Source organism: Oncorhynchus mykiss, chromosome 12 (assembly GCF_013265735.2).
Source record: "Oncorhynchus mykiss isolate Arlee chromosome 12, USDA_OmykA_1.1, whole genome shotgun sequence".
Taxonomy (NCBI): domain Eukaryota; kingdom Metazoa; phylum Chordata; class Actinopteri; order Salmoniformes; family Salmonidae; genus Oncorhynchus; species Oncorhynchus mykiss.
The window spans coordinates 29447515-29474417 of record NC_048576.1 but is presented as its reverse complement, the minus strand read 5'-3'; the positions used below and the strand labels follow the sequence as shown (position 1 = coordinate 29474417).

The window sequence follows — 26903 nt, the reverse complement described above, 5'->3', positions numbered from 1 at the left end:
ATTCTTCACAAAAAAATACAGTTTTATATCTTCATGTTTGAAGCCTGAAATGTGGCAAAAGGTCGCAAAGTTCAAGGGGGCCGAATACTTTCGCAAGGCACTGTAGGTCTAATATAAGCCTAAACTATATTAAAACTTGATTTATTTATTGCGCTCCTTCAATTCTGAATGGTGCCTAACGAGAGAGAGGTGTGTGTGTGTGTTTATGAAAGTGAGGTAGACAGAGGGAGTGTGACTGTGTTAACTGAAGCGTAAAGCTTTAATTCAGTGTTTTCCCCTTACTGACACAATGACATGCTTGTATATTCCTTCCTCCCATTCCTCCAGCCAAATCACAGGTAGGACTTTGCACAAATGATCAAATCACCCATTCTATGCAGTATCCTATTATATACTGAACAGTGTGAAGTTAAATTCAATGTGTTGTATTGAGTAGAAGTGTACATTTCAGTGAGCAGGTTTTTTGAGAACGTTTAGAAAATGTGAACAAGCGGCCGGGGGACGGGCGAACAGGATGCTAGGCCAATTTTTTTTTCTTTCACTGTGGTATTTGCGATACTACTCGGTATCGTTTGTAAAAATGTTGGTATCATGACAACACTACTGCCCTTTCTGCTCCTTCAGGTTCCCTCTGTCCCACATCCAGATGGAGACCACGTGGACTCCCATGTCAAATGGGTGGACTAGGAATGACTGCATTGTATATTTACATGTTTCTGCTTTTATCTAGTGGGCAGTGCTGCAAATGTGGATATGCTATCGTTTTTAATATACTGTATGTACATTTGTATTTTACTGACTAGTTCTGTAGATATATACTCGTTGAAAATAACCTCTCTCTGCCTCCCTTTATTCCCCACTCTGCTCTGAGTGTTTGGTTCTCTCCTGAGCTCATTGAAGGCTCAGTTTGTTCTTGCTTGCACTGTTTACATATGTCTGCTAATGATTATCTATTACATATTGTATAGTATAAACAACAACAATAGACTGTGTTCAGTACATTTCTTTCAGAAGTAATCAATCATAATCGGAATAATCAATTCAATTCATTGATTTATCTTGTCTTGTTGGCTGCTCCTTGTTTTTTTTCACCACTCTGAACTTGTCCCACGGGGAACTTTAATGACTGCTGCTACCTGTTAGTTAACAGCCATCTCACCTGCAGCGTTTCCACTGGGGAGCATTGCAGTGTTCGTTTTAATAGAGGCTTGGTAAGGAAGGCAAGGGCCACTGTCTGGTTTGGGCCTAGCCAGGCATGAAACACACTGAAATGGTTGCTTTTTAATTGGTCCTGTCCCAGGGGAGTAGAGATGTGTTATTTGGTTTGTGGGGAGTCATTCTAACCTAGCTCTGTGTAGTCAGCCGAGAGCACATGACCACAGTGATCCATTTTCTGCACACTGACGGAGCCCAAAACAGCAGTCAGCGGAGCCCACTGCTGTTCTCGTCTACTCTTCTCAGCCTCAAGAATAACCGGGGACCTTGGATTTCCACCAATAATGTGAGGTCATCTTCACACTAGGGACAATTACTCCATTATCGGTCAATTTTCCTGAAGAAACATGGAAAACCTCACAGTGAGTGTATTTGAAAAACTTTTCATAGAAAAGAAAGATGATGTTAAGAAATCGATTTGAAATGTGTCTGTATTCTAACATAATAAAAACAATGATGTAATAGAATTTGTCTGCTTATAATACTCATATTACATATACTAATAAACTTCAATTGTAAAGCTCCTTTCTTACATTATTTGCACGTTGCAACCCAAAGTGCTCTACAAACGATTAAAAAGATGCAAATATTTGTTGTATGCAAATAATGAAAGAAAAAGGCATTGGGAATGAATGTGACCAGATGTACTAGAATAGAAGTCATTATCACTGATGGTCTTGGCGATATCTTTCCATTCTATCTAGGGATGGGCCTCAAAATAATATTACATGTTTTCTACTTATGTTCTCATAGTATAAATTCCTGTTAAATGCTCAGATAATAATTCATTTAATTTGTAAAGTGATTTTTTTTCTCACACCCAAGGCGCTAAGTTATTAATTGCATTATAATTTTGTCCTACTGTATAATACCTGCTTGGTAATCCCATTTATGAATGTCAATGTTCTTGTTTAGGCTACCCAGGGCAGACAAATTATTTGTGATGTGTGTCCTATTGTATAATAAACATTTGTATTAATTAAAGCTAGAATCCTTAATTGGAATCAATAACAAAGCATTTTCCACACCCCTGTTTAGCAAAAAAGTTAAGGGATTTGGATGGAGAAATGTAACCACCCCCAAATGTATAGACGGAGCTATGCACATAAGGACTGATTACCCATGATATCAAATGTATAGACGGAGCTATGCACATAAGGACTGATTACCCATGATATCAAATGTATAGACGGAGCTATGCACGTAAGGACTGATTACCCATGATATCAAATGTATAGTTTTTACTATGTTTTGAAGATATACAGTGATTGTTTACATTTACGTTGTTTACAAACAGGAGTAAAACAAGCTCATATTTAGGGTTCTGATGGGGTACGATAGTTGAACTAAGCTCATGAGGCAGTTATAAGTAATTTTCTTCCAGAATCAATGGGTATATATCATTAATTTATACATAAAAAAAATTGATGTAGCAACTAAGGATTCTAGTTTGGATTAATGTCATTTAGATTTGGAGACATTAAAGCAATAAGCTCCTCTCCTTGTGGTTTTAGCCGGAGCAATGGCGGGAGATAGTGAACAAGAAGATGCGCTTCCCTCTGGAGCTGATCAGTGCCATCCAGGAGGGGAACATAGTGATGGTGTGTGGCCTGCTGAATACTGGTGACGGTATCATCCGCCAGCTGGACGACTCCGAGGACCGGCTGTGGAGAGAGGCCCTGAACCTGTCCATCCGCCTGGGCAACGAGGAGACCATGGACGCCCTCCTCCAGGGCATCAAGTTTGACTTTCGCCAGATCCATGAAGCTCTGCTGGTTGCCGTGGACACCAACCAGCCCCGCGTGGTGAAAAGGCTCCTCGACCGCCTGGACCAGGAGAAGGGCAACAAGATGGATGTGCGATCCTTCTCCCTGGCCATCTTCGACCACTCTATCGACGACTCGCAGTTCGCCCCAGGCGTGACCCCGCTGACGCTGGCCTGTCAGAAGGACCTGTATGAGATTGTCACCATGCTGACCCAGAAGGGCCACATCATCCCACGGCCACACAAGATCTCCTGTGCCTGTCTAGAGTGTAGGAACGGGCGACAGTATGACCTGCTGAAGTTCTCCCTGTCTCGCATCAACACCTACCGTGGCATTGCCAGCCGGGCCTACCTGTCCATCACCTCAGAGGACGCCATGCTCAGTGCCTTCGGTCTCAGCAGGGAGCTACGCAAACTCTCCAAGAAGGAACCCGAGTTCAAGGTTAGATCCTGTTTGTGCTTATGCCCATATAGTCCCTCTGCACAAAGTATGTGGTGTATTACCCTGGAACAAATCTCACGTGGACAGACTACGTAAACATAAAGGACGCACAAATGTAGTTCTGGGTTCACTGAGATTACCCGTGAACATGAATATAACTATCCTGGGAAATAAATGTTTTCCTTGTGAGTAACTATAACTTGTTACCATACCATTACCATTTTATTCGGTGCTGTAATGTGAAGTGGTATTAGATTGTTTATCTGCGTGATTGTTTGTGTTCTCTCTCTCCCCCAGCCTCAGTACTTGGGTCTGGAGGAGCTGTGCCAGGAGTTTGCGGTGGAGCTGCTGGGGATGTGCCGTAACCAGAGTGAGGTCACCACCATCCTGAACAGCTGTGGAGATGAAAGCCAGGACGCCCTTGACCAGCAGGCCTTCGAGGAGGGCATCCCCAACCTGACCCGCCTGAGGCTTGCCGTCAACCGCAACCAAAAACAGGTAGAGCCACAGTAATATACAGAGCTAGTAGACAAGACCATCCCTGGGTATTTATACTGTACATAGACCTAGATTCTGAGTGCCGTTATTTGGGTTGCTGAACATGTTCAGTGAGGTGAAAGGTGCATTCCTCTCCATATGTCCTGTTTGTGAATTGTGGCCGCTCTTTCTCTCTTTCTAGTTTGTAGCCCACCCTATCTGCCAGCAGGTGCTGTCTTCTATATGGTGTGGGAACCTGTCTGGCTGGAGAGGCAGCAAGACGGCCTGGAAGCTGCTGGTGTCTGTGGGGATCTTCTTCACCATGCCCCTCCTCTGCCTCGTCTACTGGATTGCACCCAAGTCCAAGGTCAGATGGCCTCAAGTTCTGTAAAGGTAGTGATGTTGTATGGGCCTTGTGTGACTCTGTGTGGGTCTGTCTTGGGCCTGCAGATGTATGGGTACATTTTCTCATGTATTTGATTTTGCTTTGTATGTACTCTACTGTGTTTCTCTCAGGTGGGAAAGATACTGAAGATTCCGGTGATCAAGTTCCTTCTTCACTCTGCCTCCTACATGTGGTTCCTCATCACATTGTTGGGAGAGTCCATCACCATGGAGTTGTACAGAGATCAGTTTGCTTCGCGTCAGCAGAATATTCTGCACAGCTCATTCCACATGGTGTGGGTGGTCGGTGGGTTAGCTATTTCTCCCTTAACACAGACTCTGTTATTACTATGAATATTGAAATACCAATATTTATACAGTTTTTCCTTTATGGTCGAATGGGGAAATTGACAATTGGGCATACAGCAGTTATCAGTCAAGTGAAAAGTCCTCCATATTGTACTGTCTATCATCTACAGGGTTCTTCTGGTATGAATGTAAGGAGGTGTGGATTGAAGGTCTGCGGAGCTACTTTCTGGACTGGTGGAACTGCATGGACATGATGGTGCTCAGCATGTACTTGGCCTCGTTCACTCTGCGTGTCCTCATCATGCTCAAAGGTCACTTCCTGTGCCAGGCCCCTGACGGGACTGAGGAGTGTGCCTACTTCACCCAGACTGGTGAGAGAAGGAGGCTTTATTCAACCAGAGACATGGATTTGGGTCATTATCATGGTGTTAGATTTGAAGTTGGCGTTTTACCAGGATGGGGGTCCATTCCATTTCAATTCAGGAAGTAAACAGGAATTTCAGTTTATTTCCTGTTCCAGAATTGACTGAATTGAAATGGAATTGACCCCAATCCTGCAATACATGTTCATGTTTCCTGGGGTAAAACTGGCTAATATTGTTTGCCACTGCCCTGTAGTGCGCCAGGACTGGCATCAGGAGGACCCCCAGCTCATAGCTGAGGTACTGTTTGCAGTGACCAGTATGCTGAGCTTCACCCGCTTGGCCTACATCCTGCCTGCACAGGAGTCTCTGGGTACACTCCAGATCTCCATAGGGAAGATGATCGATGACATGATGAGGTAGGATGAAATGCTCAGGCTATGCTGTCCACTGAGATGTTGTGCAATATATACTGTGAGGTACTGTCTGTATGTGATTGTGCTGTTTTCCTCACAAAATGAACCAATATTGGTTGGTTGATAGATACGAGTCTCTTTTCTCTCCCTAGGTTCATGTTCATATTGATGATTATTGGAACTGCTTTCCTCTGTGGTATCAATAACATCTATGTTCCTTATGTCACCCAACCATATCTTGGAAGGTAAAGAATATTTTAAAGTAAACTATACTTAACTACATAGCTCCATAATTATCTTATTAAATCATTATGACAATCATAAACCTCCCGACCCTAACTCCATTCCTTAGGTTTAACGAGACCTTTCGTTTCCTGTTCTGGACCATGTTTGGGGTGGCCAACCAGGACTATGTGGACATGCCCGAGTTTGTGGTTGCAGAGTTTGTGGGCAGAATCCTTTACGGCATCTTCACCCTGGTGATTGTGATCGTGCTACTCAACATGCTCATTGCAATGATCACCAACTCCTTCCAGAAGATTGAGGTGAGAAAGATTGCACTCAGGAAACTTGGCTCTCAGTTGGTCCACCTCAAGGGCAGGACAGATGCCTTTGAATGGAAGAAACTGCATTCCGCTGTAGCAGATAAAACTGTTTCAAAGCTTAAACTATAGACCTTTATGATTACACAGTAAAGTTTAGAAGGGATTCTAGAATGTGCCCTGACTGCTGCTTTCTGTACCTGTCCTCTCTCAGGATGATGCTGACGTTGAGTGGAAATTTGCCCGATCCAAGCTCTATCTGAGTTACTTCCGAGAAGGTCTCACTATGCCTGTCCCCTTCAACATCATCCCCTCACCTAAGGCCTTTTTCTACCTCATACGGTAGGTCAGGGGTCTCCAACCCAGTTCCTAGAGAGCTACCCGTCTGTAAGTGTTCGCTCCAACCCCAGTTATAACTAACCTGGTTCAGCTTATCAACCAGATAATTATTAGAATCAGGTGTGCTAGATTAGGGTTGGGGTGAAAACTTACAGAACGGTTGCTCTCCAGGAACAGGGCTGGAGAGCCCTACGGTAGGTTATACTGTTATACAGCCTAATTCCTCTACCTACAATAGAACAACCTCTATCTCAAAGGTCAGTTTCGTCTCATATTTCCTGTTTTCATGTTTATCCAAGGGGTATTTTTCGTCAGATCTGCTGCTGTTGTACTTTGAACTCGACACCAGACTATCCCCCCATAACCTCCATGGTAAGAACTCCACCTCAGCTCATTTGACATGGCCTTGACATACAGAATGCAGACCAATGAGAATGTGTCTGTTCCCTTCGTTGTCCAGTCGAACGGGAAGGAGGTGGATGGTGGAGGGTCGGGGGAGAACCAGATACCTTATCGCCAGCAGGTGATACGGGCTCTGGTGCAGCGCTACATTGAGTCTGAACGTCGGAAGTTTGAGGAGACCAAGAGAAAAGGTAACACATCATGTTTCCTGACCCAGCCTTAGGGCCTTCAAGTCTTCAGTTAAGACATGTTTATGTGTTAAAGGTCAGTTAAACAGAGAGGAAGTACTGACTTGGCCTCACACACACATACTCTGTTTAGTACTGTATGTATGTAAATAGCATTGTGGTGCATTCAGTGTCATTGGTTTGGTCTGTTCTTACCTCCTCAGATGTGGGTAATCGGATCACAGAGCTAAACAAGGTGGTGGGCAGGCTGCATGCTGAGATGAAGGCCATCATGCAGGTTCTGGTGGACTCTGGCCAGGCTGCAGGAGACATCCCCAACACTGATGGCTCCTCCATCCTGGGGAAATACATAATGGGAGCCAAGAACAACTTCAGGGGGTTCGACAACAGGCTGGACAACAAACACACACCTCTACGGGTGACTGTGGAGGTGGGACAACAGGGAAAAGTAGCGGAAGAGAAGGCTGGAGCAGTGGTGATGCTAGATGACAAAGGGATGGAGGTGGAACACGACAGAAAGGTAGAAATAGGAAAGGATGGAAGGACAGCAATGGGACTAGACAAAAAAGTGGAGATGGAAGAGGAGGCAAATGATGGAGGGATGGTGGTCAAACAGGAAGTAAAGGTGGATGTGGGGCTAGATGGAGCAGAGGGGACGAAACAGGTAGGAGACATGGATGTTGTGAAGATGGAGGAGGGGAGAGCTGATGGAAGGAAGGGAGAGAGAAGGGTGGAGGAGGTAGTGAAGGAGTCAGAGCAGAACATGGAAAATGGAGGAAATGGAGAGGTAAGAGTGGAAGAAATGGTAAAGGAGACAGAGCACGAGATGGAAAGGAGAGGCAACAGTGACGGGAAGGGGGAGAAGGGGATAAATAAGGCACGCACCAATGAGATGGTGGAGAAAAGGGTGGAGGGAGAGGCCAGTAAGGCAGAAGTAAGGATGGAAGTGAAAGACAAAGGGAAAAAGGTAGATAGCAGTGTGGATAATACAATCAGGGACAAAGGAGTTGTAGGAGGTGACAAAACAGTTAATGAAATGGGAGGATGTGGGAATGAAGGTAAAGTAGACATGGGATTGGAAGATGTGAAAGAGGTAGAGAGGAAGGTCAAAGCGATGGAACTAAAGGAGAAAAGAGTGGTGGGGAAGATCAACGTGGCAGAGAGGTGGAATAAGGGGGAGGGGAGGGCAGTCGAGGAGAATGTGACTGAGAGGAAGGCTGCCAAGGCTGGCATGGTGGTGGTGGAGAATACTGCCAGGGCTGGGGTGAATATCCTGGGGGAGAAGGTGGTTCCTTCCCCGACCGGCAGCAGCAGCTCACAGGACACTGGCTTCGGCTCACAAGAAGGGGAGGGGTCCATTAATGGAGGACCAATGAGACCCGCATATCTGAGTGCATCATCTCCAGATTAGAGGTGTCAGCCAGTTAGCATTGTTTCAGTCAAATCCATAGTACAGTAATTGGTTGACCACAGGAGATGCTTTACATCAACGCAGCAATATACACTTGCAGTTGGTAGCATAGGAACATTTTTGCTGTAAAAGGAGGTACAAACCATTCGAAGATGTGTATACTGAAAAAAAATATAAACGCAACATGTAAAGTGTTGAATGTTCATTTCTCTACCATAAACCGCCTCCAACGTTGTTTTAGAGAATTTGGCTGTACTTACAACCTGCCTCACAATCGCAGACCACTTTTAACCACGCCAGCTCAGGACCTCCACATCTGGCTTCTTCACCTGCGGGATCATCTGAGACCAGCCACCCGGACAACTGATGAAACGGAGGAGTATTTCTGCCCTTTAGAGGGGGAAGATGCATTCTGATTGGCTGTGCCTTGCTCCCAAGTGGGTGGGCTTATGCCCTTCCAGGCCCACCCATGGCTGCGCCCAGCCCAGTGATGTGAAATCCTTAGATTAGGGTATAATTAATTAATTTAATTTGACTGATTTCCTTATATGAACTGTAATCTTTGAAATAGTTGCATGTTGCGTTTAGATTTTTGTTTAGTATATATTACAAAAAGCTATCTCACTTTAAATATAGCTTTTCAAACCAATATTAAAATACCCAAAATATACATTGTGTCCTTGTGTTCCTTATAAATTAAAAGGTAAATTATTTCAGGAAGACTGGCTACAGTGCATTCGGAAAGTATTCAGACCCCTTGACTTTATCCACATTGTTATGTTACGTTCCACATTGTTACGTTATCTACACACAATACACCATAATAGGTTTTTAGACATTTTTGCAAATGCATTAAAAATAAAAAACAGAAATACCTTATTTACATAAGTATTCAGACCTTTTGCTATGAGACTTGAAATTGAGCTCAGGTGCATCCTGTTTTCATTGATCATTCTTGAGATGTTTCTTCAACTTGATTGGAATCCACCTGGTAAATTCAATTGATTGGACTTCATTTGGAAAGGCACACATCTGTCTTTGTAAGATCCCAGTTGATAGTGCATGTCAGATCGAAAACCAAGCCATGAGGTCGAAGGAATTAACTGTAGAGCGCCCGAGACAAGATTGGGTCGAGGCACAAATCAGCATTGAATGTCCCCAAGAACACAATGGCCTCCATCATCCTTAAATGGAAGAAGGTTGGAAACACCAACTCTATCTATAGCTAGCCGGCTGGCCAAACTGAGCAATCGGGGGAGAATGGCCTTGGTCAGGGAGGTCCTCTGTGGAGATGGCAGAATATTCCAGAAAGACAACCATCTCTGCAGCACTCCACCAATCAGGCCTTTATGGTAGGGTGGACAGATTGCCAACCGTCACGTCTGGAGGAAACCTCGCACCATCCCTATGGTGAAGCATGGTGGTGGCAGCATCATGCTGTGGGGATGTTTTCAGTGGCAGGGACTAGAAGACTAGTCAGTAAGTTGTATTGTCATTTTTGTTTTGTATTTAAATGCTACTTTAAATGAGGACATGACACTGCAACAAAATTTCCCCATGAGGACAATAAAGTCAGTAAGTAAGTCAGGATCGAGGGAAAGATGAATGGAGCAAAGTACAGAGAGATCCTTGATGAAAACCTGCTCCAGACCGCTCAGAACCTCAGACTGGGGCAAAGGTTCACCTTCCAACAGGACAATGACCTTAAGCACACAGCCAAGACAACACCAGGAGTGGCTTAAGGACAAGTCGCTGAATGTCCTTGAGTGAACCAGAAAGAGCCCGGACTTGAACCCGATTAAACATCTCTGGGGAGACATGAACATAGCTGTGCAGCACTGCTTCCCTAACAACCTAACAGAGCTTGAGAGGATCTGCAGAGAAGAATGGGAGAAACTCCCCAAATACAGGTGTGCCAAGCTTGTAGTGTCATATCCAAGAAGACTCGAGGCTGTAATCGCTGCCAAAGGTGCTGAGTACTGAGTAAAGGGTCGGAATACTTATGTAAATGTGATATTTCAGTTTTTTTTTTTACATTTCTAAAAAAAACAGTTTTTGCTTTGTAAATATGAGGTATTGTGTGTAGTTTGAGGGGGAAATGATTTAATCAATTTTAGAATAAGGCTGGAATGAAACAAAATGTGGAAAAGGTCAAGGGGTCTGAACATTTTCCGAATGCACTGTATACAGCTCTGACAGTCTCTTCCTTGTTGGTAAAGATGATTAATCTTTCCTCATTCCCCCTTGCCCCCTCATCAGGCTGGTTTAGTCTGTTTGTATCTTTATGTTGCCTTGCGCAGGTCTCAGCTTGCAGAACACCTTCCTCTCCCCAGAGGTTGCCGCAGCAGCTCATTAATTCATCACCTGGAGCATCACATTCCCTCCCGTTCCCAGGCTTCACACAACACCGGAGTTCCTCCACTGTGGAAAAAAACCCACCTGGCCTTTAGCTCCCAGTGGCACAGTAGGCTGATGTAGCATCAGGGATGGGCTGATATCATCCCACTGTTCCCATCACGGAGCTCTAGCTAAACATCTAAACCCTCCCTAGATTTGATCAGCACTTGCACTACTATGTATTGAATGATTGTAGGCCTTCATATGCGGATGTATACATAACTTCCAACCAATAGGACATCTTACTATACATTTCTAGGAGATGCCGCCATCTGTACATTATGTTGAGTCTCACTTGTAGAATGTCTCACACAATTCTGGGCTTTTACCTAGGGTGCTTTGTTGTTTTAGCTATTATCTACTTAATCCATGTTTATCTTTATTGCTGCATTGGTCTCTCAGGTCCAGTTGTATATTTTTTCTTAATTTAATATTTGTCTAGAAATGGTTTCACTTTTTACTTTTGCTAAGCACTTTAAACTGCATTTAAAAATAAAAAAAATACATGTGCTTGATAAAGTTATTTGAATACCTTTGTTAGGGGTTTGTCATAGAAATGAATGCCCAATCCCAAATGGATCCCTTACCACTTGTGAAGATCAGAGGATTTGACGAGTGTAAGCAATATAGTAATAGCTCCAACTTGCCCTCTGATATTCTAAGTGGAAGTTTTGCCATATTTCTGTCATGGAAATTTGTGCTCTTCTTATAACTAATTTCTGTGTTCTATTTAAGTGCTGTTCTATAAACCAATTTCTGTGTTCATGCAAGTGGTTGACTGAACAAATCCTCTTATCAGTAGCTGCAATTTGGCAGTATGCCCAGACCTTGTTTTGAGAACAAACTCACGTTATGAAACAGTATTGGTCGGTCACATGAATGAAACAAAACAGTAATGATGAATTAATTATGCTAAATCATGTGTTAGGCTCTAAATATCAGAGTAAGAACTCTACAGACACTATGAAAGCTTAAACCAAGTTTATTCACCCCAAAGGATTGAACAGCTGAACAAAGACATATACCCCAATTTGAGTGGTATCTTCCTCTTTAAACATTACATCTTTATTACTAGGCAGGAAATGGTTATACAGGCAATAAACTGTTCCTTCTCCCTTACGGCGACCTCTACCCCCTTCCTCACTCATCCACAGGTCTCTCCCTTTATCAGTGCTGCCACATGTGACTTTTCCCCCTGCACTCAGCACATTCCAAGCTTAATTGCACCCACCATAACCATTAACTTCTGGTGTAAACCCTATGGCACTGCTCATGTATCTAACATAACTAATGATTAATAATATTTAAAATCCGAACCCATCACATGCAAATATAACTTGTCTGTTTATAGCCGTATAGAAGACAACTGCTGGGTCTACCCAGGAAGAGCTTCTGACAGACGTGTACTATGGTGCATTGAGTTGGTTGGAACCTCTCCAGCACGCTGATAATTATTCTTTTACGTTTGACTTTGAGTATCCCGGTGTAAGAACTTTTCCAATATCAATAACATTCTCAGATCTCCACAAGTGCATAGGGGTCCATTTGGGATTGGGCCCAACACTCACTATAGCACTTCTGGATTTAGGATTAGAAGATCCAGAGTGAAAGAAGCCCCATCTTCCTAATGCAATGCCCATCAAGTACCTTGTGTCCATGTACTGGTATTGCTTAACTACTGCAGTAGCGACCCGTCATTCAGGGCAGAGCCCTACCGGTTTAGATAAAGTAATAAATAATAATACAAATTCATTTTATTTTCATATTACCTGTTTTGCATGTTATTTTGGCATTAATACATGTCACATATCAGTTTGCAATAAATAAATACAAATATTGAGTTAATAAAGCTGCATTCAAACATGGTCTCTTTTTTGCTTTCTTGAGTAAGGCAGTTACAAAATGCAGGTGTTTCAGCCTACCGCAGTGCTTTCTGTGGTGGTGGGGCAGCCAGAGGAAAATACAGAGTGTAGGGGTTGGTAATGTTCTCTAGTGGCTCAGTGTTCTGTCACTCATGGGGACACTGTCACTGCAAAATCTACAGGGAGAGCTTGAATATTCAAGCAAGCCCCATGGGTGCTGCCATAGAGTTACATTAGAAGTGCCCATCCAAGAAGGCTCAAGGTCATTGGCCACAGATAAAATTACATATCTACAGTAGGTTTGATTGGACTGATCATGTCAACATCATACTTTCAAAATCTTAACTAGCAAGCTAGCAGTCATCTTGAATCAAGTCGACAATCTACTGGCAAATCCTTTTCAATCCTTGTCATATGAAGAGAAATTATAGCTAAAACGTATCAGTGCTCATCGGCCATAAACATTAGACAAGTTAGAAATCGCAAATTCAACAATGAGTGGTTTGGAAGGAATCATTGGCTAACTGCAAGCATGGCAAAGCAATCACTAACATGCTATTCAGTGGAGTGGATGTGTGGTCCAAGTCTGGGTTTATGGGTCTCTTTTCCAATCTTAGTAAGGATAAACATTCAACATTGGCCATGCTGTCATTCCATCACGACTTCTGCCGCTTTCAAAACTGGAAACTCGGAACTGTAAAATATCTTTCTGGAGCTCAGATCTGAAGATCACTAACGTCATGATTTGACCTTGTTTTATTCCGAGTTCCCAGTTGTTTTGAAAGCACCAAAAATCCAGAGAATGCCAGACTTATCACACAGTTTGACACAATTTGCCCACGAAGGACAGCCACGCCACATTCCTGTTCAAGTGAGCACAGTACAATAAGGTGAGTCCAAAAATGTATACCGCTGCATAAATGTAATGTCAGGGAGATAGTATTACTTAGCTACAGTATGTTGTGTAATAAGCTGTTAGTAGCCCATGTTTCTCACCCTAATAATTTGGTCCCTTTTCACCTCATAACATAGCCTACAGTTGAGACTTGGTGATGCACATGTAGCCTATAGCCTGTTTTAGAGTAATGTAATCAAATATTGTAAGAGCTTTCATGGTCTACTTATATGTCCCCTTTATTTATCCTACGGTTGACCCGGTGCACAGGGAGAACACTAAGGGCCCATGTTTTGAGTTCTGTCACTGAAAATGTCAAAAGTGCTGAGCAAATATATTGACTACGTCCATCCTAGCTTGTTCATTGCCTTAAATCGGAATTATGGATTGCCTCTTATCCGCTCGTTGTCCCCTTATGCCATAGTTTGTACATCTCAATTATCAGTAGAACCCACATTTGTTTTTAGCAAGTCAGCTATGTTAAAAAAATAAAATAAAGGTCAGTAAATGTGCCTGAATGAACTGTTTCGCTGCCAAACAAGGCTCCGCTGATACCTAGGTGAAGCAGTGGTAAGATGTTGGGGCAGCTTTATATAGGCCCTAACAGTTTGTGGGCACCGTTATAGTTCAATTAAATGTCTAGTTTAGTGTTATGTCGTTTTTTTTTTGCCCCACCAACATTTACATGCTAAAATGGTCACTGAAGTACTGTATACCTTACCATAAGTACCACAGGACATTGCATGAATGTCAAAACTTAATTACAAAGCACCCACCCCACAGGTAAAATACAAAGAATACACCATTGAAGTTAACTTCTTGAATGAAATTCAAATGATGAAATCCTTAGATTTACATACTAACAATAGAGTTCACACTTTCATTTTTTTTTTTTTTAAACACAGAATTCTATACAAATCAAGCAGACAGTGTACCCAAGAGCAATAAATAGAAGACTGCCTACAGTTAATAATCTGTGATAAGGCAGAGAAAAGCGCACCATGTACAGCACTACTTAGGCTACAGTAGCATGCCCACAAAAATACCATAATAGCCTGATCTATAAACCCCAAGCGTGAGCCTATGATCTGACATCAGGGCAGATAAATATGCCATTAACTGGCCTAAAGACAATCAGCGTGGGGTTCAATGATATTAAGGAGTTCAGTGGTCCACCGCAATAGTTAATTAACTAAAAGTGAGGATAGGAGAGGGAGTTAGGGGCCGGTCTAAGAGCCACACATCAGGCAGTCGTCACGGTTCTCCAGGGAACACACCATAGCGGCTCTGTTGAGCTCCTTGATCTCCTCCTCGTTCTTAACCGACAGAGACTCTTTCAGCTTCTCCTTGTTCAAGGTGAACTGGATGGGGTTGGCTGCAGGCTTGGTCCTCAGGTAGTACATGCCTGTCTTCAGACCCTGAGAAAAGAACAGCAGCGTTCGGTTTATATTTAGCACTGCTTTGATCCTCCCTAGCCAGCCCCCCCAAAAGTGCTATCAATCACTCCAAGTGCCAGCTGTCCAGGGTCCTCGGCGTAGATGTCGGCTTGTCACTCATGACACAGGCTCGACACTTAGTCGGACAGCAACGCCTCGAGCAGCCATTTTAGCCCAGGGTTGAGGATAGCCCTGGGCTGGGACCATGTAGTGTTCTATAGATTTCAATAGTCAAGCAGACTCACCTGCTTCCAGCCGTAGAAGTGCATGCTGGTGAGCTTGCCGTAGTTGGGCTCAGCGATGTGGATGTTGAGGGACTGGCTCTGGTCTATGAAGGCACCGCGGTCAGCAGCCATCTTCAGAATAGTCTTCTGGGAGATCTCCCACACAGTCTTATACAGCTCCTTCAGGTCATCTGGGATCTCAGCAATGCCCTAAAGACAAGTAACAATGTAATTAGGACAATGACTACTGAAAAGGATAACACTTCAAATCTAACAAAAAGTCACATGACATAACACACAGTCAATAGGGCATAATTGCACTCCAATTGCTCTTCATTGATTAGAGCTGTAATGTGATGGGTCTGGGTTCTCACCTGGATGGATCCGTTCTGACCAATCAGCTGGTTTTTCATCTCCTCGTTCCACAGCCCTCGCTCTGTTAGGTCCTTCAACAGGTGGGGGTTCACAATCTGTAGGTGACACAAAACCAAAACATTAGCGCTCACACACACACACACCCCTACTCAAATCCTTAAAGTGTTTGAGTATGCTGTGTATGTCAGCAGAGGTCTAAGTGTCTGTGGAACCCCCAGAGAGTGATACTGACCTGGAACTCCCCAGAGAGGACTCTGCGGGTGTAAATGTTACTGGTGTAGGGCTCGATGGACTCATTGTTGCCCAGGATCTGGGCTGTGGAGGCGGTGGGCATAGGGGCCAGCAGCAAACTGTTCCTGACACCATGCCTGGAGAAGCAGGGGGGGGGGGGGGGGGGGGGGGGGGGTGTAAGTGAAGTGGTGATGAGACAAAGGCTAGGACATATAAGTCCACATGGAGGGCTTGGTTGATAATGTATGTGTTGAGACTAACTGTAGTTGCATTGGTAAAATGGAGGACAAGGTTGACAACTTACTTGGCAATCTTTTCCTTGAGAAGTTTCCAGTCCCACAGGTCAGTTGGGGTTTTGTCCCACATGTCATACTGAAGGATCTAAGGAAAAATGCTAACTGTTTAAGCACAAGACACCAACCAGAAAGGCCTGAAATTAACAAGTTAGCCAAAAACAGAAATCCTACACACACTATCTAACATCCCAGTTATGTTTTAGTGTGGTGGTACTCACTCCTTTGCTGACAGGGGAGCCTGGGTAGGTTTGGTAGGGACCAAGCTCAGCAGCCAGCTCACAGCTGGACTCCAGAGAAGCGTAGTAGATGGTCTCAAATATCTGAGTGTTGAGCTTTTGGGCCTCAGCACTCTCAAAGGGGAAACGCATCAGAATGAAGGCATCAGCCAGACCCTGGACACCAATACCAATGGGCCTGTGGCGCTTGTTGGAGTTCTCAGCCTAGTTAGAAAGAACAACCGGCATGGGAAATCAGTTACAGGTCAACATGAAGACATAACTTGTAGAATCATCTGTCTTGCTGATCATTATTAGTACCACTACATTTAATTATAGACTGTACCTCGATCACAGGGTAGTAGTTGATCTCGATGATCTTGTTGAGGTTCCTAACGATGACCTTGGTGACATAGGCCAGCTTGTTGAAGTCAAATGTTTTCTCTGGGGTGACGTACATGTTGAGGGCGATTGACGCCAGGTTACACACTGCCACCTGAGATTGGGAAACAGGAGCCAGATAGATTAGCATCACACTTTAAAAACAGCTGTTTTGTGTGATCAACATTTATTTTCAACAATATACAAATCGAAGGACGTCATTCAAAATGTTTTGGGATTAAGTATGGATATTCTCAGAAAGCAGCCTTGGGTGATAGTAGGGATGGGCATTTACATTTTTGACTGAGTACTCGCATCATTTTCTTCGGTGTACTAGAGCAAAAACAATTACATAAAATCTACAGTGCATTCGGAAAGTATTCTGACCTTGACATTTTGTTATGTTACTGCTTTATTCTAAATTGGATTAAATATTTCTCAACCTACACACAATACCTCATAATGACAAAACAAAAACAGGTTTTTAGAAATGTTTGCAAAATTATAAAAATATGACATTTACATAAGTAGTCAGACCCTTTACTCAGTACTTTGTTGAAGCACCTTTGGCAGCGATTACAGCCTCAAGTCTTCTTGGGTATGACGCTACAAGCTTGGCACACCTATATTTGGGGAGTTTCTCCCCACATATTTTTGGCAAGTAGGCAAACATGCTGCCCCCCAAAAATACACAACACGCACCCTCTATCACATTCACACATCACCTAGTGCCTTTACATGACATTACATTCACTGAAGGATTCCAGCTTTTAAAGGTTTCCATTAGCCGTTAATAGCCAGCTTTTAAAGGTTTCCATTAGCCGTTAATAGCCAGCTTTTAAAGGTTTCCATTAGCCGTTAATAGCCAGCTTTTGATGATAATAATCATTTAAAAAAGCAGATGAATAAAATTGGCACCTGCCAATTGTCTGGGAGAAAATAAATATGGTGCCATTTCAGACACAGCCTCAGTAGTTCCAAAAGTTTAGGTAATCTGTTTCCCTCACCTCATCATGGCTTGTGTACTCTACAATCTCGGTACAGAGGTTACTGGACTTGATGGTTCCCAGGTTCTGATGGTTACTTTTCCTGTTGCAGGCGTCCTTGTAGAGCATGTAGGGGGTGCCCGTCTCAGTCTGGGACTCAATGATGGCGTGCCACACCTGTTGGGCCTTTACCACCCGCTTCACACGACCCTCTTGCTCATACCTGGGGTAAGACAGGACCAGTGAGACACTGCACACAAAGCTGAGACTGGTATATATATCTGGTATGTATCTCTATACCAGTCTTACCTGGTATAGAGATTCTCAAACTCCTCCCCCCAGCACTCGTCCAGTCCAGGGCAGTCACTGGGGCACATCAGGGACCAGTCCTGTTGGTACAATACACCATGAGTACTGATATCTTCAAGATATCAAAAAGAAATAAAACAATTCCATATTCCTTTCTTTATCACTAAATTCCGCTGCATACCTGGTTGCTCTCCACTCTCTTCATAAAGAGGTCAGGGATCCACATGGCGTAGAACAGATCTCTGGCCCTCTGCTCTTCCTTCCCCGTGTTCTTCTTCAGGTCCAAGAAGTCAAACACATCAAAGTGCCACGGCTCCAGGTACATGGCAAACGCACCAGGTCTCTGAGGAGAGGGGAATGAGAGAGGGCGTTAACTGTCTGATGAATGTACAGCAAACACAGGCCACAGTCTGAAAGACAGTATGCATGTTCTCAGAGCCATCAGCCTTGGGTGTAGAGGATGGGTTATCTCTGCACAGAACGCTAATGCACATCTGTGAGGTCATCCTGTGGCCAGAGTCAATAACACAACCTCTAGCAAATCTAATTTCTTTCTCACCTTGTTGCCTCCCTGGTCCACGTAGCGTGCTGTGTTGTTGTACACTCGGAGCATGGGAACAAGCCCATTGGAATTGCCATTTGTCTGAAAAATAAACATGTAAAAAGCCTTAGTTAATGAGAGACTTGCCAAGCATTACAATGAAAAGGCATTTCTGGTTATTTATAAAACGCCTTCCCCCACCATGTCGGAGCAATCAATCGTCCACTGTTCTGGTTCGCTGGAGTAGACATAGCCATCACTCTCTGCCCCTCATGACACAGGCTCGACACTTACAGTCAGACTGCAACGCCTCAAGGGCCAGTCTTATTTATAAAACGCGACCGTGTGATCCTCACCCCAGCGATGTAGCTGCCCGTGGCTCTGATGCAGCTGACTGCCACTCCGATGCCCCCTGCTGATTTTGAGATTAGGGCACACTGCTTCAGGGTGTCGTAGATGCCCTCGATGCTGTCGTCCTTCATGGCCAGCAGGAAACAGCTGAAAATCAACAAGGACAACCCATATAAAACCCATCAAGCACCTTTCTGGTTTGCACCTGGAACGGTCTATGTCTATAGTTTCTAAACTCAGCAAAAAATAAAGAAGAAACGCCTTCTCACTGTCAATTTCGTTTACTTTCAGCTAACTTAATATGCGTAAATATTTGAATGAACATAACAAGATTCAACAACTGTGACAAACTGAACAAGTTCCACAGAAATTATTCAATTTCTGTTAGTCACATACATGTTTCCCTGAACAAAGGGAGGGGGGGTCAAAATCAAACAGTCAGTATCTGGTGTAGCGACCAGCTGCATTAAGTACTGCAGTGCATCTCCTCCTCATTGACTGCACCGGATTTGCCCGTTCTTGTTGTGAGATGTTGCCCTACTCTTCCACCAAGACACTTGCAAGTTCCCGGACATTTCTGGGGGGGGATGGCCCTAGCCCTCACCCCCTGATCCAACAGGTCCCAGACATGCTCAATGGGATTGAGATCCGGGCTCTTTCTTTGCTGGCCATGGCAGAACACTGACATTCCGGTCTTGCAGTAAATTATGCACAGAACGAGCAGTATGGCTGGTGGCATTGTCATGCTGGAGGGTCATGTCAGGATGAGCCTGCAGGAAGGGTACCACATCAGGGAGGTCTTCCCTGTAATGCACACCGTTGAGATTGCCTGCAATGACAACAAGCTCAGTCCGATGATGCTGTGAAACACCGCCCCAGACCACGACGGACCCTCCACTTCCAAATTGATCCCGCTCCAGAGTACAGGCCTCTGTGTTACGCTAATTCCTTTGACGATAAACACAAATCTGACCATCACCCCTGGTGAGACAAAACCGCGACTCGTCAGTGAAGAGCACTTTTTGGCAATCCTGTCTGGTCCAGCAACTGTGGGTTTGTGCCCATAGGCGATGTTGTTGCCGGTGATGTCTGGTGAGGACCTGCCTGACAACAGGCCTACAAGCACTCAGTCCAGCCGCTCTCAACCTATTGCGGACAGTCTGAGCACTGATGGAGGGATTGTGAGTTCCTGGTGTAACTTGGGCAGTTGTTGCCATCCTGTACCTGTCCCGCAGGTGTGATGTTCAGATGTTGTTCCACGTGATCTGCCACTGCGAGGACGATGAGCTGTCCGTCCTGTCTCCCTGTAGCGCTGTCTTAGGCGTCTCACAGTACGGACATTGCAATTTATTGCCCTGGCCACATCTGCAGTCCTCATGCCTTCTTGCAGCATGCCTAAGGCATGTTCACGCAGATGAGCAGGGACCTAGGGTATCTTTCTTTTGGTGTTTGTCAGAGTCAGTAGAAAGGCCTCTTTAGTGTCCTAACTTTTCATAACTGTGACCTTAATTGCCTACTGTCTGTAAGCTGTTAGTGTCTTAACGACGTTCCACTGGTGCATGTTCATTAATTGTTTATGGTTCATTGAACAAGCATGGGAAACAGTGTTTTGGATTTTTACACATTATCTTTGAAAGACAGGGTCCTGAAAAAGGGAAGGTTCTTTTTTTTCCTGAGTTTATAATTCAGTAATCATAGCCATTACATTGAGGAATGGCTTATAGTAGGATGGCTGTTAGTAAGCGCTTACCTAGACAGCTGTGGGCGGTTGGTGCCAGCATTGAAGAGTGTGGGGGAAGCGTGGGTGAACCACTTCTCTGACAGCAGGTTGTAAGTCTCGATGGCAGCATCAATGTCAGTCTTATGAATCCCAACTGCCACCCTCATGAGCATGTGCTGTGGTCGCTCAGCAACTACACAATAACAGGACAGATCAGCATGACGGCTGGAGCTCATCTGAACCACATATTTCCACGTTGCTCCGATAATGTGTCTGTTTGACCAAGTGTCCCTGGTGATGAGCCCTAATCCAATATGTTCATGTCATGAAAAGAAGTCAATTCTGACAGGGAGGTTATGTATCTATGAGCCAACTCACCTTTCCCATCAATTTTCAGCAAATAGGACCGCTCAAGTGTCTATGTAGAAAAATACAAATTTGTTTACTCTCCTACAATTGCAGAATTGACTTAAATTGCTATTGCTCATAAACCATGTACTGTAAAAATTACCTTGAATCCAAAGAAGTTATAGGAGAAGTCCCGGTCAAAGATAATGGCCGAGTTGAGGCGGTCCTTGTTTTCTAGGACAATGTCGAGTGTTTCCTTGGCGACCATGGGAGAGTGCCGTTTGTTTAGCGGGTTGACATAGTTGTATAGATCCTCCACCACATCTGCAACAGCATTGACGAAGAAAATAAGATTTTTCGGATACACTAGTTTGCAGTGCTGTAGTACGCAAGCCCAGGACTGACTCGAGTTCCGATTTTCATGACTTTTGACTACCATTGGTGAATCGGACTTGCATTTGCACTGGAAAGGCTACTATGATAAGCAGAATATTAGCAGCACTGGGTACGCAGAGCAGCGAGGGTTGTTCTCTAGTAATAGGACTGATGCGCCACACCGGCACACGCAGCCCATATCAGAAGGTGAACTTCGGTGACACAAGCAATGAGTGTGGGCAGACAGGCTCCACTCCGCCACCAACCGTAGGCTAGACATTACGCAAGCAACTCACGTCCCTGTAACCACCAGCCTACTATTTAGCATTGCCTAGTTAATACTATTGTTTTACATTTCATGAAGCTGTTTGTTTCTTGAGTTTAAAAGTAGAAGTCTCTTCCCATAAGTATTGAAAAGTAGGCTGTCTTTGAACGTGTAGTGTCTCTCTACGCTCCCACTTTCCCATGTCTCCCTTTAGTTCACACTCTGGAATAAACATTAAAAATATAAATATTTGTGGGCCATCACAAAAAAAAGTAGCCGAGCGCCTGTTAAAATTATTGCAAATAATACTCTGATCAATCTGACAGGAGAAATAGCCAATTCAGTCTAGAGAACATTCATCCCGTCAAAACACCTGTACAAATTTGACATACCTATTGAACGTTATATTGGGGCGGCAGGGTAGCCTAGTGGTTAGAGCGTTGGACTAGTAACCGGAAGGTTACGAGCTGACATGGTACAAATCTGTCATTCTGCCCCTCAACAAGGCAGTTAACCCACTGTTCCTAGGCCGTCATTGAAAATAAGAATTTGTTCTTAACTGCCTAGTTAAATAAAAGGTAAAGAAATATATAATCATTTAAATATGTGTGAGAACGTTAATTTTTTCATAAGCTATTGCATATTTCAGGCAAATATGACCATTGTGCAACAGAAGGAAATGCTCACATGAAAAATCCACTAGCCACTAGTTGTTGACAGACTTCTGCCAAAACAATACAGGCGCAAATCTAGCAACAGATGATCATCGAGCCAGCAAACAAGCAAGCAAAAAATAAAAACAGCAGTGGGCCTAACCAAAACACCAAATGTCTAAAGAACATAAGTTGTTAAATATTAATGTGGTATACTTTGTTAAACTCAGACTTGAGCACCTGGACCAGAACTCGAGCACTAGGCCTGACTTCAGCCATTGGGACTCTTAGGTGCTTCTAGCAACGCAGGTGTATTTACAGTGCATTCGGAAAGTATTCAGACCCCTTGCGTTTTCCAAATGTTGTTACATTAGCCTTATTCTAAAATGTATGAAATAATTTCCCCCCTTCAATCTACACACAATGACAAAAAAACTCAAAATATATATTTTTTATTACATAAAATATCACATTTACACAAGTATTCAGACCGTTAATCCAGTACATTGTTGAAGCACCTTTTTTTAGTGATTACAGCCGAGTACGACGCTACAAGCTTGGCACACCTGTATTTGGGGAGTTTCTCCCATTCTTCTCTGCAGATCCTCTCAAGCTCTGTCAGGTTGGATGGGGAGTGTCGCTGCACAGTTATTTTCATATCTTTCCAGAGATATTCAAACAGGTTCAAGTCCAGGAACTTGCTGGGCCATTCAAGGACATTCAGAGACTTGTCCCAAAGCCACTGCTGCATTGTCTTGGCTATGTGCTTAGGGTGGTTATCCTATTGGAAGGTGAACCTTTGCCCCAGTCTGAGGTCCTGAGTGCTGAGAACAGGTTTTCATCAAGGATCTCTTTGTACCGCTCATTTTTCCTTCGATCCTGACTAGTCTCCCAGTCACTGTCGCTGAAAAACATCCCCACAGCATGATGCTGCCACCACCACGCTTCCCTTAGGGATGGTAGCAGGTTTCCTCCAGAGGTGACACTTAGCATTCATGAAAAAGAGTTCAATCTTGGTTTCTCATGGTCTGATAGTCATTTACATGCCTTTTGGCAAACTCCAAGCTGGCTGTCACGAGCCTTTGACTGAAGAGTTGCTTCAGTCTGGCCACTACCATAAAGGCCTGATTGGTGGAGTGCTGCAGAGATGGTTGTCCTTCTGGAAGGTTCATCCATCTCCACAGAGGAACTTTGTCAGAGTGACCATCGGGTTCTTGGCAACCTCCCTGACCAATGTACTTCTCCCCCGATTGATCAGTTTGGGAAGGCGGCCAGCTCTAGCAAGAGTCTTGGTGGTTCCAAAATTCTTCCATTTAAGAATGTGGCCAATGTGTTTTTAGGAACCTTCAACGGGACAGAAATATTTTGATACCCTTCCCCAGATATGTGCCTCAACACAATCATGTCTTGGAGCTCTACAGACAATCCCTTCACCCTCATGGCTTGGTTTTTGCTCTGACATGCACTGTCAACTGCGGGACCTTACAAGTGTATGCCTTTCCAAATCATGTCAAATCAATTGAATTTACCACAGGTTGGAAAAACATCAAGGGTGATCAATGGAAACAGGATGCACCTGAGCTCAATTTCGAGTCTCATACTGTAGCAAAGTGTCTATAAATACTTATTTACATAAGGTATTTAAGTTTATTTTATTTGGCAAAAAATTCCAAAAACCTGCTTTCACTTTGTCATTATAGGGTATTGTTTGTATATCGATAAGGGGGAAAAATTATTAATTCAAGGCTGTAACATATATATATATATTTTTAAAGGGGTCTGAATACTTTCCAAATGCACTGTACATACACTAGCATTGGTTTCAATTGTATTGAGTTTCACAAAAACAGTCAGTGAGAAGCCAGAAATTAAATACAATTCCATTTCAATTGCGCCGGTGGGCAGGATTGTTGATCAATATGGTGCAGGGAATTTGAGTCAATATCTAAATGAGCATATTATTAAACATACTTTCCAAGCATGGGTCTGTTATATACCATATTCCCCTCTACAAGTGGGATATCTGAGCCAGTGAATGTGGTGGCTTAAAATATGCTACTTTGACCGAGCCTGATAACTGAGCAGTACGCATAACTTTTAGAACAAAGGTCAGAAGAATTACAGTTTGAGAGAGAGCAAGTGCGAGAGAGACTTACCGCTGAAAACCTTCTTGGTCTCCTTGTGCAGGTTGGAGACTGCGATGCGGGCAGCCAGGATGGCATAGTCTGGGTGTTTGGTGGTGAGTGTGGCAGCGATCTCTGCAGCCAGCGTGTCCAGCTCCACTGTGGTGACCCCATTGTACAGACCTTGGATGACCTTCATGGTGATCTGGGTCTGAAAGGTTTAACAGGCAGAGTATAGGGTTATGGTGCACACAGAAAATGCTACAATTGACAAACAATAGAAATACATTGAACATAAAATGTCAACTTACTGGATCGACAAAGTCAGAGTTGAGTCCATAGCACAGCTTCTGGATGCGGGAGGTGATCTTGTCAAACATGACACGCTCTTGGCGCCCATCTGAAAATTATGTAAAGACTGAAGTGTTAGTCAGAAATCACTTCAATAACATGAATGTGTGCCATGGAAAAAGAACATTGACATTCACTTCAGTCATATTTCCCCAAAGCTTTAAAACTCGTGACTAGTATCTATGCAGAATAAGAAAATAAAAACACAACATGCAACAATTTCAAAGATTTTACTGGGATACTGTTCATAAGGAAAATCAGTCAATTGAAATAACTTCTTTAGGCCTTAATCTATGGCTTTCACATGACTGGGAATACAAATATGTATTTGTAGGTTAAATACCTAAAAATAAAAAATAAAGTAGGGGCATGGATCAGAAAACCAGTCGGTTTCTGGTGTGGACCGGGCTGTTGATTGTGATCTGTGGAATGTTGTCCCACTTCTCTTCAATGGCTGTGCGAAGTTGCTGGACATTGGCGGGAACTGGAACACGCTGCCGTACGCGTCGATCCAGAGCATCCAAACGTGCTCAATAGGTGACATGTCTGGTGAGTATGCAGGCCATGGAAGAACTGGGCCATTTTCAGCTTCCTGTAATTATGTGCAGATCCTTGCGACATGGCACAGTGCATTATCATGCTGAAACATGGTGATGGTGCCGATGAATGGCATGACAATGGGCCTCAGGATCTCGTCACGGTACCTCTGTGCATTCAAATTGCCATTGATAAAATGCAATTGTGTTTGTCGTCAGTAGCTTATGCCTGCCCATACCATAACCCCATCATGGGGCACCTTGTTACCAACGTTGACACCAGCAAACCGCTCACCCACACGCCATACACATTGTCTGCGGTTGTGAGGCCAGTTGGACGTACTGCCAAATCCTTTAAAACGACGTTGAAGGTGGCTTATGGTAGAGAAGTGAACATTCAATTCTCTGGCAACAACTCTGGTGGACATTCCTGCAGTCAGCATGCCAATTGCACACTTCTGCAAAATTAACAGGGATGGTAACAAATTTGTGCACAAAAATTTAAGAGAAACACATTTTTTTGTGCACATGTACATTTTCTGGAACCTTATATTATAACACATAATACATGTTGCGTTTATGTTTGTTCAGCCTGCTAACGTCCTGTTTTGTAAACCAGAAAGCTGTTTTGGGGAAAAGTAACAAAATTGAAATATTTGAAAACGTTAGTTAGCTACTGTAGCTACTGACTACTTAATTGATGGGATAATAAATCACTTCCAATCAAATTACCTATGTAGAGGTTAGCTAACCAACATTTTTAACAATTAGGCGCCAAGTTTGACAAAGACTGAGCATTCCTGTCTTGATCTAGTTAACGCGTTCAGTTCGATTTCTGAATTGGTGGGTGAAGTTATTTAAGTAACTAAATTAGCTACGTGGTCTTCAAAAAATATGTTCAATTAATACTGACATGCGATAACTACTGTTTGCCAACAACATTACATGTGTTATATTATAGCTAACTAACCTTAGCTGACTAGATTACTAGGTTAGCATTATAGCTACGCAGAAAGCTAGATTAGCCAACCAGCTGACAGTAGCTAGCAACCAAACTAGGCGAAGTCATTCAACGTGGTTAATTTGAAAGTATATACTAACTACAGTAAAATACTCAAGCTTGCTTGTACGAAGAAGCATGAGATCAAGACACAGACAAATGACAAGTACAATAACTTGCTATCATTCCTACCATAAAGGACCTACCTCGCTTTATCACATGCATGTTGACAAGGGTTGTTTTCTTGCCAGAGAAAGTGCGAAATATAAGAATAACACGAATACTATATATAGCTTAGAATGTAGCGGTACAATATTTTACGCTAGCAACCGCTGCTGACTTCAAATGAGGAGGATAAAGCGCGAATAACTGAAATAACCCGCCACAAACTCCTTTGGCACAACATTTGTAGCCAATCAGAGGAAGGAGGAAGAACGAAGCCACAGAACAATGGTTGGTTATAAACATCTTTGGAGAGGCCCAACTCCGCGGAAAATCTGTCTCCCTCCAGCAAGTGATATTTTTTTCGTCCACCAAGCAAGGAGCTGTTGTATGGAGGTCAATGAGAGTTTCGAATTTGTTCAACAACAAAAAATGAATGGCTTATTTTCTGCGTGATGTTTATTTGATCAAAAATAAGTTTGGTATGCTTTACATTGTTACGAGTGTACTGATATAAATAGAACACGTGACAGTCTGCAGCATATTCATGGCATGAGGCTAGTGGGATAGGATCTCTCCATGGAATACAGACAGTTTACAATAATGAGATGTATCCACC

The 26903-nt window shown here is 43.5% G+C and overlaps 2 protein-coding genes and 1 pseudogene across 2 annotated transcripts; 1 reads left to right on the top strand and 2 right to left on the bottom strand.

Annotated features, from left to right (window-relative positions):
- Positions 1-1216: 1216 nt before the first annotated feature.
- On the top strand, positions 1217-8539 carry LOC110536839 (short transient receptor potential channel 2-like). Its single transcript, XM_036937355.1, has 13 exons — positions 1217-1577; positions 2730-3422; positions 3720-3920; positions 4102-4266; positions 4416-4590; positions 4763-4963; positions 5211-5373; positions 5523-5615; positions 5723-5915; positions 6127-6254; positions 6551-6623; positions 6712-6844; positions 7045-8539. The coding sequence occupies exons 1-13, from the start codon at positions 1563-1565 to the stop codon at positions 8250-8252; spliced, it is 3441 nt and encodes a 1146-aa protein (XP_036793250.1). The 5' UTR covers positions 1217-1562; the 3' UTR covers positions 8253-8539.
- A 5525-nt stretch (positions 8540-14064) lies between these two features.
- LOC110537378 (ribonucleoside-diphosphate reductase large subunit) lies at positions 14065-26474 on the bottom strand. The gene is made up of 18 exons (XM_036937354.1): positions 26329-26474; positions 24547-24635; positions 24269-24446; positions 20983-21143; positions 20850-20889; positions 20502-20664; positions 18757-18898; positions 18419-18502; positions 18041-18202; positions 17860-17939; positions 17572-17773; positions 16530-16679; positions 16187-16408; positions 15977-16053; positions 15674-15809; positions 15441-15536; positions 15088-15276; positions 14065-14824 (listed from the first exon to the last, which is right to left on the bottom strand). Exons 1-18 carry the CDS (start codon positions 26345-26347, stop codon positions 14636-14638), a joined length of 2379 nt encoding a protein of 792 aa, XP_036793249.1. The 5' UTR covers positions 26348-26474; the 3' UTR covers positions 14065-14635.
- On the bottom strand, positions 18602-18723 carry LOC118937927 (annotated as a pseudogene).
- Positions 26475-26903: the final 429 nt, after the last annotated feature.